Genomic DNA, 13033 nt, shown 5'->3' on the forward strand with positions numbered 1-13033 from the left:
GATTATCCTGTTAGCGAATTATTTCTCTGTTAACATTGTTGCCACTATTATAGTTTCTTTATTATACCTTGTTTTAACTAATTCTCGTGACTATTTTTATTCTCTTTGGCATAAAGACTCATAAGCTACTTATTGCTCTTTCAACTCTGACTAAGTTCAATTAATAACTTCTTTGCGCTAATATCCTGAATTCTCTAGTATGCCTCTCCACACCCTTTAAGGGATGCGGAACCTCTTATAGGCCTACTATCTTTATCATTTCTGCACTATATTAGGCAAATCCATTATGGAATAGAGACATTTCGGTTGATCAGACTGAAATTCCTAATTCTCTAATCGATCTGCACTTATATTATTTATTATATTTATATCATATATCGTATATATTTAGCGTCATCATTATCATAATAGCCTACTCCCAGTATCTTTATACCTCTATAAGGCTGCAATGATGGTGTCCTCTCCCTCGCCTGCGTCTCTAGGGGATGGACTTTAGAATTGTTATTGCTTTCTTTTATTTCGAGTTTTAATCCACAATTTTACCACTTTCTTCTTCTCTCAATAGGGATTGTTTCAACCGGTGCTCAAATTTTAGGTTTCAGCGGCGTTTGCTCTTACGCTATAACTCCTTAAGACACGTTAGAACCTCTCTCCCAACGTATTATAATTAGGACGAGCTGTAAACGTATTACGAACTACAAACATACATTTATTTAAGTAATAGGCTACATAAGCATGACTATTCTGGCATCGTGGTCCATTTAAATGGTCTGTTAGTGATGACGTCATGCCTGTTCGACCACGCAATGTAACTAAACCGAGACACAGAGTTTTTTCCGCTCAACAACGTTTTTCTATCTATTCATTCATACATTCACACACATAGGCCTACATTCACACAGATGTACATCCATTTGCATCCCTCAATCCCGGATTGGGGCAGAAATATTTCTATATGAGATACCATATCTCATGAGATTCCCAGATCTCTTTATAGCTATTGTCTGTTCTTTAGTAACCCCATATGCTACTTTTACTTCATACTCTGTTATTCAGTAACCCCCGGTCACTTACTTATATGTGGGTCAAATCTGGTTCCGGATCCCGTCAGGCCAACCTCCATGGGGGCAGAATCCTTCCACCGGCAGTCCCATGTAGAATTTAGACCTCTCTGTTAGTCGTGACAGGCGGCTTCGGCTTCTGGAGACTGCTCCCAGGGGTGGTCATCTTGGGCTCCGGCTCGGAAGGACCAAGAATGTCAGGGAAAAATCCTAAACACTTACTAAGTTTTGTTAGAATAACTTAGAATAACGACGCCACAAACCAGAGTAAAGTTTAACAGATTGTTTTACGCCCTGGATCCTAGGCGGAGAATCGCTTCTGCCTGCCTACTGACCAAAACAACCTTTTATTGAACATCAGTGGTTTACAAAATACATTGACCACTCCCAGGTCCTTAACGATTTTGCAACCTGTCTTTTCCCTCCAATAATGAGAATTTAACCTAAGACCTCTCAGCCCAAAACCTGGGCAACTTCCTGAGTTCAAACACAACAATAAAGAAGAATTCACAAAACACATGGCATCCTCAATCACTATCTCAGTCTATTTCTAAACATCTTATGGCGCGTCTAAGTTTTAACATCCCTCTTTCTCTCAGACACTACATTCCTTTCAACAGAACAAACAAACTGATGGAGAATCCATTTACAGACTTAAACACACTCATGATAAAAAACTAATACAGCATATATCTTTCACAGTTTCTATAGCTGTAATGTTCTTTTTGTGCTTACATTAGGGCATCACAGACTGATTTCACCTTTCTGTCACAGATTAAGCCACGGCGCAGGACTGCCAGTGTGGCAGAATGTTTTGTGAACAAAGGACGATGCAACCAAAGCCTAAACCAACAGCCCCACATCAGAGAGACAATGTTTGGACAAGACTGCTATCAGCCATCCATATCACCCTGCACAGCAGCCATCTTGCTGATCCAGCCCACACAAATCACTGGAAAAAACTGCACACCAGCAGTATCTTAGTACATTTACTCAAGTTAAAACGATTAGAGAAAGTCAAAAACATTTTTGATTATCTCACAACTCCTCAGAGGTATCTGGTGTCCCTGTGTATAAAACTGTATACAAAGCAGTTCAAACTAGATCTATCTCCAGCAGCTACAACAGTAACATGCTTCCTACATACTGATGCTTCAGTATGAGTCATTTATTGTTGTGTATTGAGTGTATGCGACTTGGGCCCAGGCGTCCATCCAAAAGCAAAAACATCACAGCAAAGCCAAGAAAAAACTTCCAGGATGCCAACTGCCAGAGGGCCTGGGCCTCACCTATAGAGGATAGGGTGAGCGAGGTACACAGCAAAGGTGAAGACAAGATAGTAAAGGAGAGAGCAGAGGAGAAGAGAAGCAGTTGAATATTGAGTCTTTCCAGCCTTGAAAGACCTAGAAAGGCATGGGCACACTGGCGTGGTTCCTGCCAGACTGCGTGAACTGGAGGATTTCCTGAAGCTGAAACAGCGGAGAGCTGAAGGACACATCCCCAAGAGGCTAAGGAGCTTAGAGATTAGACCTCAAGGACCTGGAGATGTGTGGGTGTGTATTTTGTGGAGGGGGGGGGGGGGTCTGGGGGCTTTGGCAGTAGACGGATTTACTCCACCTCGTCTGTATGAGTCACTAGCCTCTAACATGGTCAACAAGGTTATTATGGGGTCTGGCTGATAGATTAAGGGGGGTGGGGCGGGGAACACTGGGGTTATTGAACTGAGCTTCATATTGTTTTATTGCAGTTCCCTGTTAACGTGTGGACTTGTGGTTGGGGGGGGGGGGTGTCAGGGATGGGGGTCTTTTGGGTCACACAGGTGCTTATCCCAGATAATTACCTGATGAGATTAGGTCAATGGGTGTCAGTGATACAAAAGCATGCACTTACCCTCTTGCCCCACTGGCCTTGCAGGGGCAGTGCAACAGCCTTTGGGTGGCCTGAGAGATGTGGATAAAAGCCACGCCGTGGCAGGTATAATTTGATAATTAATGTGTTGAATTAAAATTGCTGATTACATCCACCAAGGGGGTGTTTCATACTCCAAAATGAACATTCTGCCAAAATCTTCTTAACTTAATGTCCACACATGTCCATGGTACATGCTTGACAGTGCATACTGAAAAGTGTGCTTTGTCAGCCAATGGGAGAGAAAGCTAGTTCTAACAGTTCTAGAAGTTCTACATTTAGATGGGATTGTACTAACACAGGGGAGTTGAGGGGGTACAGAAAGGCACAGAGATTACAAAACATTGTTTATTTGTCATCAAAAATACATCAGTTTAAAACAAGATGTTAAACCTGAACACATGAAATTATTGACACATATTTTCAGTACTTGTCACATTTGAAGAGTTACAAAAATACTTCAGAGTTAAGTCACAACTCCATACACAATTTAATGCACAAAGTACCTTCCTGTATAACCCTCAGTCATTAAAAAATAGAACCATTATTATTTTTTAATTACTAAGATGACATAAAATAATTTAGACATGTTTTACTCAACAAAGACTGCTTGTCTGCAAAGTATACCAGTACAAATGTGTAGTTCTACTGTTCTCAAACAACATTCAATGAAAAATGACAAAAGCAAATCAAACACCTTTTCAAGTCAACCTTGCCTCATTTCTTGTCTACGATGAGGAATCAGATCTATGAAAATAGATTATCAGGCCAAGTACGTAAACATGGCTGCCACTTCAAACAGTGATTCCATCTGCACCGACTAGCATACAGCAGTTACCACAGCTATGTGAAGGTACAGGAATAATATTTCTATAACACTTTCAGTTAAGATAATTATAAAAGTGGTAATCATAGAAAGGGAAACATATTTTGGCTACATACTATTTCCAAATGACTTGGTGAAAATGCAATGTGAGCAACCTTTATCAAAATCTGTGGGACAATTAAGTCTTATACACCACCACCATCAAAGACCAACTTAACTTGGATTACAAATACTAAAAATAAAGAGAGGTCATGAAAACCAAAAATGTTACAAGGAATTGAACCTGGAATCTGATCGTTATGAACACTTGCAGTGTCAAGATTAAGACAGTGTGGTAAGAAAGTGCAAATTCTCACTGCTTAGTCCTGACGGAATATCCCTAGTTCCTAATAGTGTTGTTACTGACAAGCATCTAAACCTATTAGACATATAACACTGCTCTGCCTGTGAAATATCCAGCATTTTCAGGACTAAATTGAAGGTTTTAAGAAAATTTCTTGCAGCAATTATGACATTTGTCCTGAAGTCTTTAGCGTCCTGGCAATGAAAGCATTCATTTGGCAGCATTTTCTATTCAAAATGTTACGGTTGCTTCTAAAACATCTAAGGAAGATACTAGAACATTAATGGCTGACATTTTCTTAGGGCCCACAAAAAAGACAAAGCGCCTCAATAAGCGGTGCCTACATGTTGCCTACTAGTGTACTAGAGCAAAACAATGGCACAGAAAATATATTATCCTTCATTTCCCATATAAAACATTTTGGTTAATAGTAAATCTTGAATATATTACATTAACATATTCATACATTTAGTTTTTATTTGAATGTTTAGGGCTTAAAATGTGTTCACCAGCCATTGTGGGCATTTTGCTCTTTGTCCAGTCTTCTGTGAGTGCCACTTCTATTGTTCATCAGTCTGCAGCTGTAAGCCCTGCATAGGCCGGAGTGGAGGAGTGCTCACCTTAAGTCCACCAACCAGAGGCAGACATTCTGTGTGCACTCAGCGTTTCCATGGACACAGAATCCCACCGTCTCTATTGGAATGCTCGTTAGCAGTCTCCATGCCCCCTTATGATGCTCTCTAAGGAAAACACAGTCTCAGGGGGTGGAATGAATCGAGGAGAAAATGGCAAAAATAATAACTCAGCTGGAGAATAATTTACTAAGAGTCCTGGTGCCCCCCCCCCCCCCCCGTGCAGGTCTTTGGCTGTGTGCGTGGCAGGTGGAGGAGGTAGCGTTGGCGAGCTCAGCCGATGCGGTTGCCACATATCGTGAAGCGGTCGATCTCCAGCAGGTCCTTCTTGGGTGAGCGGTGCTTCATCTCCGGAGAGTCCGGAGGGGTGGCTGCGTCCTCTGCTTTGGGGGACGGTGTGGCGGGGGGGCTCTCGACTGGGTCATTGTCCTTGACAACAGGCGAAGGTACCGGGTTGATGATCTCGGCACGAGGCATCGGCTGCTTTGTGATGGAGGTGACGGGACGCTCGACTTTTGGTGTGACTGGAGGTAAAAAAAACACCACAGGATAGGAGCAGTTAGAGAATGCTGGGAAACAGTGGTACAGGAGGTAGAGAAGTCGTTTAGTAATCACAAGGTTGCTATTCCCTGACGAAGTGTCCTTGAGCAAGACACTGAACCCCTAATTGCTCCTGCTGTGCACTGTGCCATCAGTGTACCTGCAAAAATGTGTATACATCCTTGTAAGTCGCTTTGGATAAAAGCGTCTGCTAAATGACTAAATGTAAAAATGTAAATGAAACAAATGTCACAACTTTCGCAGATCGACACAAACTCAGTGTACACCCCAGGATCAGACATTTAGCGTTTGCAAGTGCTTACTGCTGAGGGACCTCTTTAACGTCTTTCCAAACCATAACAACATAATCCCCTTCATTTGCAGCAGAGCTCAACACAAACCAATTGCTTCGTTTACAAGAAACAGCAAAAGCGCGCGAGAGAGAAAGACACCATGATACACTGAAAGAGTGTGAAAGATGGAGCAAGAGCAAACAGAGAAAAAAAACGAATTTCACACTTCAGCAGTTTCTCTTCAGAGCTGCAGGGCTGCTGCCTAAAACACGTCCAAAAAATGCTACTTTACCCCCCCCCCCCCCCCCCCCCCAGGAGTGGAGTGTTTGCTGGACTTCAGTGTGTATGTGTGTGTGTGTGTGTGTGTGTGTGTGTGTGTGTGTGTGTGTGTGTGTGTGTGTGTGTGTGTGTGTGTGTGTGTGTGCATGCATGTGTGTGTGTGTGTGTGTGTGTGTGTGTGTGTGTCTCCCAGAAGAGAGCTCTCTTAAATCCTGACATACAGTAGTATTGTTAAGAGGAGATTTGGCAGCGAGGGCCTGCAGAGATGCCAGATGATCTTTGACGTGAGGTGCAGTGACAGATCTGCGCCCTCTGTTCCCAGGCGCTCTCAGCTGTGGAGGCGCTGGTGGTGGTGGCATCTCTGCTCGGCATCAGTGGGGAGCAGCAGCCTGCCGCTCAGCAGGGAGAACAGAGCAGGAGGATGGGGGGGGGGGGGGGAGAGGAAAAGAGGAGAGGGAGAAAAGAGAGAGAGAGAAACCAGGGGATGAGGAGGGAAGAGGAGGGAATGATTGGAGTGGAGAGGCTGCAAGGATGGGGGGAAAACAAAAAGAGATGGGGGGAGGGGAGAATGGGAGGGGGAAGGGGGGGTAAGAGAGAAAAGTGGAAAATAGGAAGTGAGGAGAGCAAAAGAAGTGAGAAGAGAAGAGGAGAGGAGGAGGTGAGGGTGGACAAAAAAATAAAAAAACGGAGAGGAGAAGAGAAGAGGGTGAGAAGATGAGGGATGAAGGAAGAAGGATAAGAAAAGATGAGGAGAGAGGAAAAGAGATGGGACGCGGGAGCAGCAGAGAGATTCATGTCCCCTGCCTTCAAGGCCTTTCAGGCCAATGGCTGCAAATGATTATTATTCTTTCACGAGTTCACACTCCAAATGTGCCTAAAAGAGAAGCGAACAGAAAGTATGTTTGGGGGGGGGGTGGGGGGGGGTCACTGGCCAGGGTCCTGAAGTGCACGGTAGGGATCACGCAGGAGTCGACTGTGCAGGCAGGAGGCAAGCATTCTCCCTGCGTACACCCCATTTCATTCTCAACCAAAGAAGACGGGAGGCGCGAGGGCAGGGGTGGTGGTGGTGGTGTTAGTGGTGGTGGTGGTGGTGGGTTGATAACAAGCGGCGAAGCCAATGCCACGGCTTGAGCAGGAAAGCTGTGAATAATTTACCTGACTGATTGTCACACTCCTACCTAACCTCCATTTAGAACGCCATTTGTTTTAGTGAAACAGCGGGTGTTCTATTAACGCACACACCTTCTTGTCCATGTCGGCGTAGACTACTAGGAAAAACCTGTTTGTAGACCGACGCTGGTGGTAACTAGACCACAGCGGTCCTAATTAGGTCATGTTTAGTTTAGTTTGTCTGGTGGGAAATTAGTTAGTGAATTATAGGAAATCGACATTTTTATAAGCTTATGTCCATTTGTTATTGCATGTGTGTTTTCTTTATTTTCTGCAAACAAAATGGACACATATGCTACCGCACATGCAGGCTGTAGCCATTATCATCAATAATCAGAGCTATCGATTAGAATCTTTCATTAAAAAACACCAGAAACCGTGGTTCAAAAAATCTATCCGAGTGATTCTACTAGCTATCACTGCAGCTGTGGGGCTTGTTCCTGGCTGCAATGCCTCGTGGGACATCAGTCGTGCATGATCCGCTGACATGCTTCAGTGATGTGTGTGGAACAGCCTTTTTGAAGATTCCAGTCATGGCTTTACATTTTTATTCGCCTCACAGCTTCTCCCTGAATAAATCTTCCACTTTATCACAAGTCTCCATCACGTTGACAGGTTTGTCTGTGTATGTATGAACACAGGGAAGACAAGGCTCACTTTATCACAAGTGTCCATCACGGTGACAGGTCTGTGTACGTATGAACACAGGGCAGACAAGGCTCCTGAATGACTTGTTATCTATTAGCCTCAGGTACAGTAAGCAGATCCCAGCAAATCACAGCACGGTTAGTCTCACATAGCCAACAATACAGAGAATTAAGATGACGAGAGACCCCTATGCTTATCTACTGTCCTTTAAAGTTGTTGTGGAGAGACCTACAAGAACGAACAAGGGCCTTAGCACACTTAAAGGATGGATCCATGTTTTACTGGGGACCTTGATGACTATTATATAACTATGGGGACCAATATGCGCACGCACAATCACACGCACACGCACACACACACGCTCATAATTCACAGTTCTGAAAAGCTCAAACTAGAACAAAAGGTGCCATCGATCCCACCCACAGTCAATTTACTTCCTTCTCTGGGTCTGACACAGAACATAGAGTTTTTATGAACAGAAATGTCCATTCTATTGATTGGAATTCTATGGTACTCTTGTGAGGTGCCCACCTGACCCACCTGGTGAGCTGCTGGGCTTGGGTTTGCTAGGCCTGCTGGCGGTCTTGGCTGGGGGGGCAGTGGGTGTCTTCTCAAACAGCTTCTGCTCCATCTTGGCCTGCCGCACGTACTTACAGGACTTCCCCAGGAGTACTATGCTGTTCAGCACCTTCAGCGTTAGCAACCTACACACAAACACGTGGGTAAACGTGCATGTAAACGAATGGACTGTGTGAGACTACGTTCTTATGTTTCAATTGCTCATGTTCGGTTCCATTATAGTCAGGTGTGGACATGCGTTGTGTGTGTGTGTGTGTGTTTCGATGTATATGTGTGTGTGTGTGTGTCTGTGTGTGTGTGTGTCTCAATATGTCTCACCCCAGGTAGAACAGTAGCAGACATACAGTCGATAACGCCCCCTGGATCTTCACACAACTCAGCACCACTCGTAACAACTGTTGACAGCAAAAGGAACACACATCAATGAGAGCACTGACCAGCACAGATCTAACCAAGTCTAAGATGAGCAGCCCAATGAGAGCACTGACCAGCACAGATCTAACCAAGTCTCAGATGAGCAGCCCAATGAGAGCACTGACCAGCACAGATCTAACCAAGTCTAAGATGAGCAGCCCAATGAGAGCACTGACCAGCACAGATCTAACCAAGTCTAAGATGAGCAGCCCAATGAGAGCACTGACCAGCACAGATCTAACCAAGTCTAAGATGAGCAGCACAATGAGAGCACTGACCAGCACAGATCTAACCAAGTCTCATATGAGCAGCACAATGAGAGCACTGACCAGCACAGCGAGAGGCAGCGGGATGAAGCCCATTCTCCTGGCCACAGAGTCACTGTAGTCCGTGTAGGCCTGGGGACACACAAACAACACGTCAGATGTCACACACGCGCGCACGCTCACACACACACACACATACACACGTGTACACACACACACAAACGCACACATACACACTATCACGCACACCCACGCACACACACACATACACAAACAAAGACACACACTAACACACATGTACTCACACGCACACACACACTATCACGCACACACACACAAATACAAACACACAAATACACGCACACAAATTCATGTCTAAAACATGCTTGTTTATACGACCAACTTCAGATACATACATTTTGCTGTCGACTGCTGATCAGCTCGAAAGCCAGGCTGGCTTTATACTCACTGTAGACCTGTGGAGAGAGAGAGAACCAGACCAAAATGAAACTGGGAAAATAAGCTACTTAGCACTAATCACAGATAATTAAAGTTAATATCATTCATTTCAGGCTGTTTTACTGGTGGTGCAGGGTATTTGCACTGCAGAGAAACGGTATTGTTGACAGCCTCAAGGGAACATTCACAGTGCAACAATGGAGCCTTTCCCTTAGGGGACAATTGGATGCAAGCACCTGATAAACAGCATTATGTCCATTTAAACAAAGTACATATTTGAATTCACGACTGAAACAGAGTCCTTCATACCTTTGGAAGCACACACACACACACACACACACACACACACACACACACACACACACACACACACAGAGTTTGACTGTGATACTTTTCTCAACTCTGACAGAGGCGGGTCAGACTTGGCTAGCATACTGGCATGCATATCTATTGGACTAGCAAGCCAGCAAGAGTTTACACAGTGGAACTTTTAAGTTCCAAGCCTGGAGAAAGCACTTCAAATAAACCCATGTTTGCTCAAATTAGTGCCTCCAGGCACTGGCGATGTGGTGTGTGTGTGTGACTGTGTGTGTATATGAGTGCGCATGAGGGCTCATGTATGCGCGCGTGCGTGCGTGCGTGCGTGCGTGCGTGCGTGCGTGCGTGCGTGTGTGTGTGTGCATAAGTGTGCATAAGTGCGCATATATATGTGTGTGTGTGTGTGTGTGTGTGTGTGTGTGTGTGTGTGTGTGTGTGTGTGTGTGAGTGCGCGTGTTTGTGTGTTCTTGTGTGTGTATGAGTGCGCACGCGTGTGTGTGTGTGGGAGGGGGGTAGGCCCGCATCCTTGTAATCCTTCTCTGAATATGATGCACTTTTCTTACATCTGCAGTGATGTCGTTGAACTTGGTGATGAAAGCATGCTTGACAACATCCACGGCCATCTCAGACAGAATGACCATCAACACATCAGGGAGGAGGACCCACAAGTGATCTGCAGTCAAGAAGCATCTTTTAAGTATACCTCCTGTGTATCAAACAATCTTCCCAAAGTAACAACTATACAAAGTACTAAAATCAAATATTGTCATCTTATTTTACCCATATGTAGTCTATAACAAGGACACAAGATGATCTGTAATACAGTTTGATTCCCCAGAACCACCCAACATAAACGATATTACACGGACTATTAGGAGTGTCAGTCGGGTAATGACTGGTGGTCATTGAATGCAAAACTATCCTGACAGCGAGCCTAATGGGACAAATTAGCCTGCTGGAAAAGGGCTAAAAAGGATTTTAAAAGCTTTGTTAATGAACTGGGATTTGAGGCTGTTATTTCTGGCAAGTACTTACACCTTTTTCTCCATTATACACGGGGTAAAAGCCGACTTACTTCTGCCAGGAAAAGATAACATTACACTGTAAAATTTAGATTTAAAATATGTGTACCAGTTTGTACAGAAAAGTCCTCCTTTGAGAGGGATACCTTAACGGTTAAGGTCCTACATTTTACTGTGTTAAACCTGCTAACTGGATACAAGTAATTTGTCACCTGCCGACTATTCCTTCATGGAGTGAGATAGTTGGTGAGCACCCTTTAAAGCATTCTACTGCACAACAGTCAAGATACCCAACACACTGATGCCAGTCACCTGAATTCCAGGAGAACTGCTCCATGTTGCGAAGGCAAACAATTAGCAGAAGGGCATAGTTGGTAAACCTTTCCTTGATATCTGTAAAAAAACAAGTAAACAAACATACAAACAAACAAACACAAAAACAGAATATATGAATGAATACTACAGTCAACCTAACTACTCACTGTGAACACATTCAGTAAGAAGCATTCTGAGCCTCTACTGCCCTGGTGGAGGGTCTCCTGACGTCCCAAGTGCTTTATTCAGACCATATCAGATCCACCCAGGGGGCAGCAAGTTAATCAGACACCTTGACTACCCAATTAAGCCGAGCAGTGGACCTGGGCGAGACAGGGTGACTCCCCAGGGGGAGTTAAGACTGAGCCTTATGTGTGTCTCCAGTCAGCAGGCCACACAGATATGAACACGCTGCCCCTGGTGGAGATACAGTATATCCATCCATACGCCACGCTAACTGACTGGATCCAGAACGCGGCAGAGCGTCTGGTGTTCAACCAACTGAAGAGGGCACACATCACCCCGCTACTCATTGTGCTCCACTGGTTGCCTGTAGCTGCTCCCATTAAGTTCAAGACACTTGTGCTTGCCTACAGAATGATTGCTGGTTCTGCTCCCACCTACCTAAAATTGGTGAAACGAACTGCCTAGCACTACCGGACAGGGGCGTCCCTGTCTACCTTCGAGAAGCTTTTGAAGACCCAACTCTTCAGAGAGCACCTCCCTTCCTAAACTGGCACTTCGACTAGTGCTTAACTTGCACTTACAGTGGTTACATTCCTGCACTTCTTTTTCTTTTCTATTTCTATTTTAATATTCTAGTGCTCGTAGCTTGACTGTTCTCTCCCTTGTACGTCGCTTTGGACAAAAGCGTCTGCTAAATGACTAAATGTAAATGTAACCGGATCCAAGTGAAGCAGCCTTCTGAAGACGTATGTGATTAGCATATCAAAGGGAGCCATAAAGAAGATATAAATATCTGTCCAATCATCGTCTTTGCAACTTGGCTCTTATTGAAGAGCCTCAGGAATGACTTTTATATGTATGCATAGGTGGGATAATATGCATGACATTGATGCGCTGCTTGGGGTGTGTCTGCTGTTAATGAGATTGCTGCTGAACGTACCGCTGTTGGACATCTGGAACAGGTTGTTTTTCTCAAACTTCTTGAAGACGCTACCTTTGATCTCCACAAACTGCAGGACACACACACACACACACACACACACACACACACACACACACACACACACACACACACACGTCAAACCGAATACTTGAAGACATGTAGGTGTGCTGTTCTACATGCAACATGCTGAGCCTGTTCACTCTTGATCAAATATGGATGAATTTGCACTGCTGCTAACAAACCAGTTTCAGTTATAAAAGAAAGCTTCACTTATGTAAACCCTCGAGTTGCACATTCTGAATTAAAGTTCAGTCTTTTTCTCTCTTTCTCTCAAACACACACACATTGTATCCAAACGTATATAAATATCTTCAGGGATGTGCACAGGAATTTTTGAAGGGCGTTTGCTCTGCCCTGGAAAAAATGGGGCAACACGTTCATTTTTGTAACCGCTGCCACTGTTTTTTTATGTAGGCCCACATGAAATTCTGCAGCCGTTATACTGTTAAAAAAAAATATATAATTTCCTTCGAAGGGGCAACTTGAGTCGAGGAAGGCAAACGGGCAGTTGCCCGGGCAACCTTAGCCCCCTCCTGTGCACGTCCCTGAAAATCTCTTAATCTCTCTCTATATACGACTGTATCTGTCTAAAACCTATGCTTATAATGATTCCTAGTAGTACTGAAATCTGCTTCTCAGTCATGACAGAGACTTACGTTGTTGGACATCATGATGGTGAGCAGTGATTTGTTGTGAGAGTTAAAGGCCACGTTGAGTGTAGAGGCTTGCACCATGATGAGGATGGCGTGGAGGACTGAGAGAGGATCGGGT

The 13033-nt window shown here is 44.3% G+C and overlaps 1 protein-coding gene across 1 annotated transcript in view; it reads right to left on the bottom strand.

Annotated features, from left to right (window-relative positions):
- Window positions 1–3464: 3464 nt before the first annotated feature.
- Window positions 3465–13033, bottom strand: part of tapt1a (transmembrane anterior posterior transformation 1a) — a gene marked incomplete at its 5' end in the record, with an annotated part of 25749 nt that continues 16180 nt past the window's right edge. The window contains 9 exons of the mRNA XM_080841147.1: window positions 3465–5294; window positions 8241–8404; window positions 8598–8674; window positions 9023–9091; window positions 9376–9435; window positions 10300–10409; window positions 11071–11151; window positions 12200–12269; window positions 12919–13016. Coding sequence (XP_080697273.1) covers window positions 5044–5294; window positions 8241–8404; window positions 8598–8674; window positions 9023–9091; window positions 9376–9435; window positions 10300–10409; window positions 11071–11151; window positions 12200–12269; window positions 12919–13016 — 980 coding nt within the window. The 3' untranslated portion in view covers window positions 3465–5043. The remainder of the gene's footprint in view (window positions 5295–8240; window positions 8405–8597; window positions 8675–9022; window positions 9092–9375; window positions 9436–10299; window positions 10410–11070; window positions 11152–12199; window positions 12270–12918; window positions 13017–13033) is intronic.

The sequence above is a fragment of the Sprattus sprattus genome (genome assembly GCF_963457725.1).
Source record: "Sprattus sprattus genome assembly, chromosome: 6".
Lineage (NCBI taxonomy): Eukaryota > Metazoa > Chordata > Actinopteri > Clupeiformes > Clupeidae > Sprattus > Sprattus sprattus.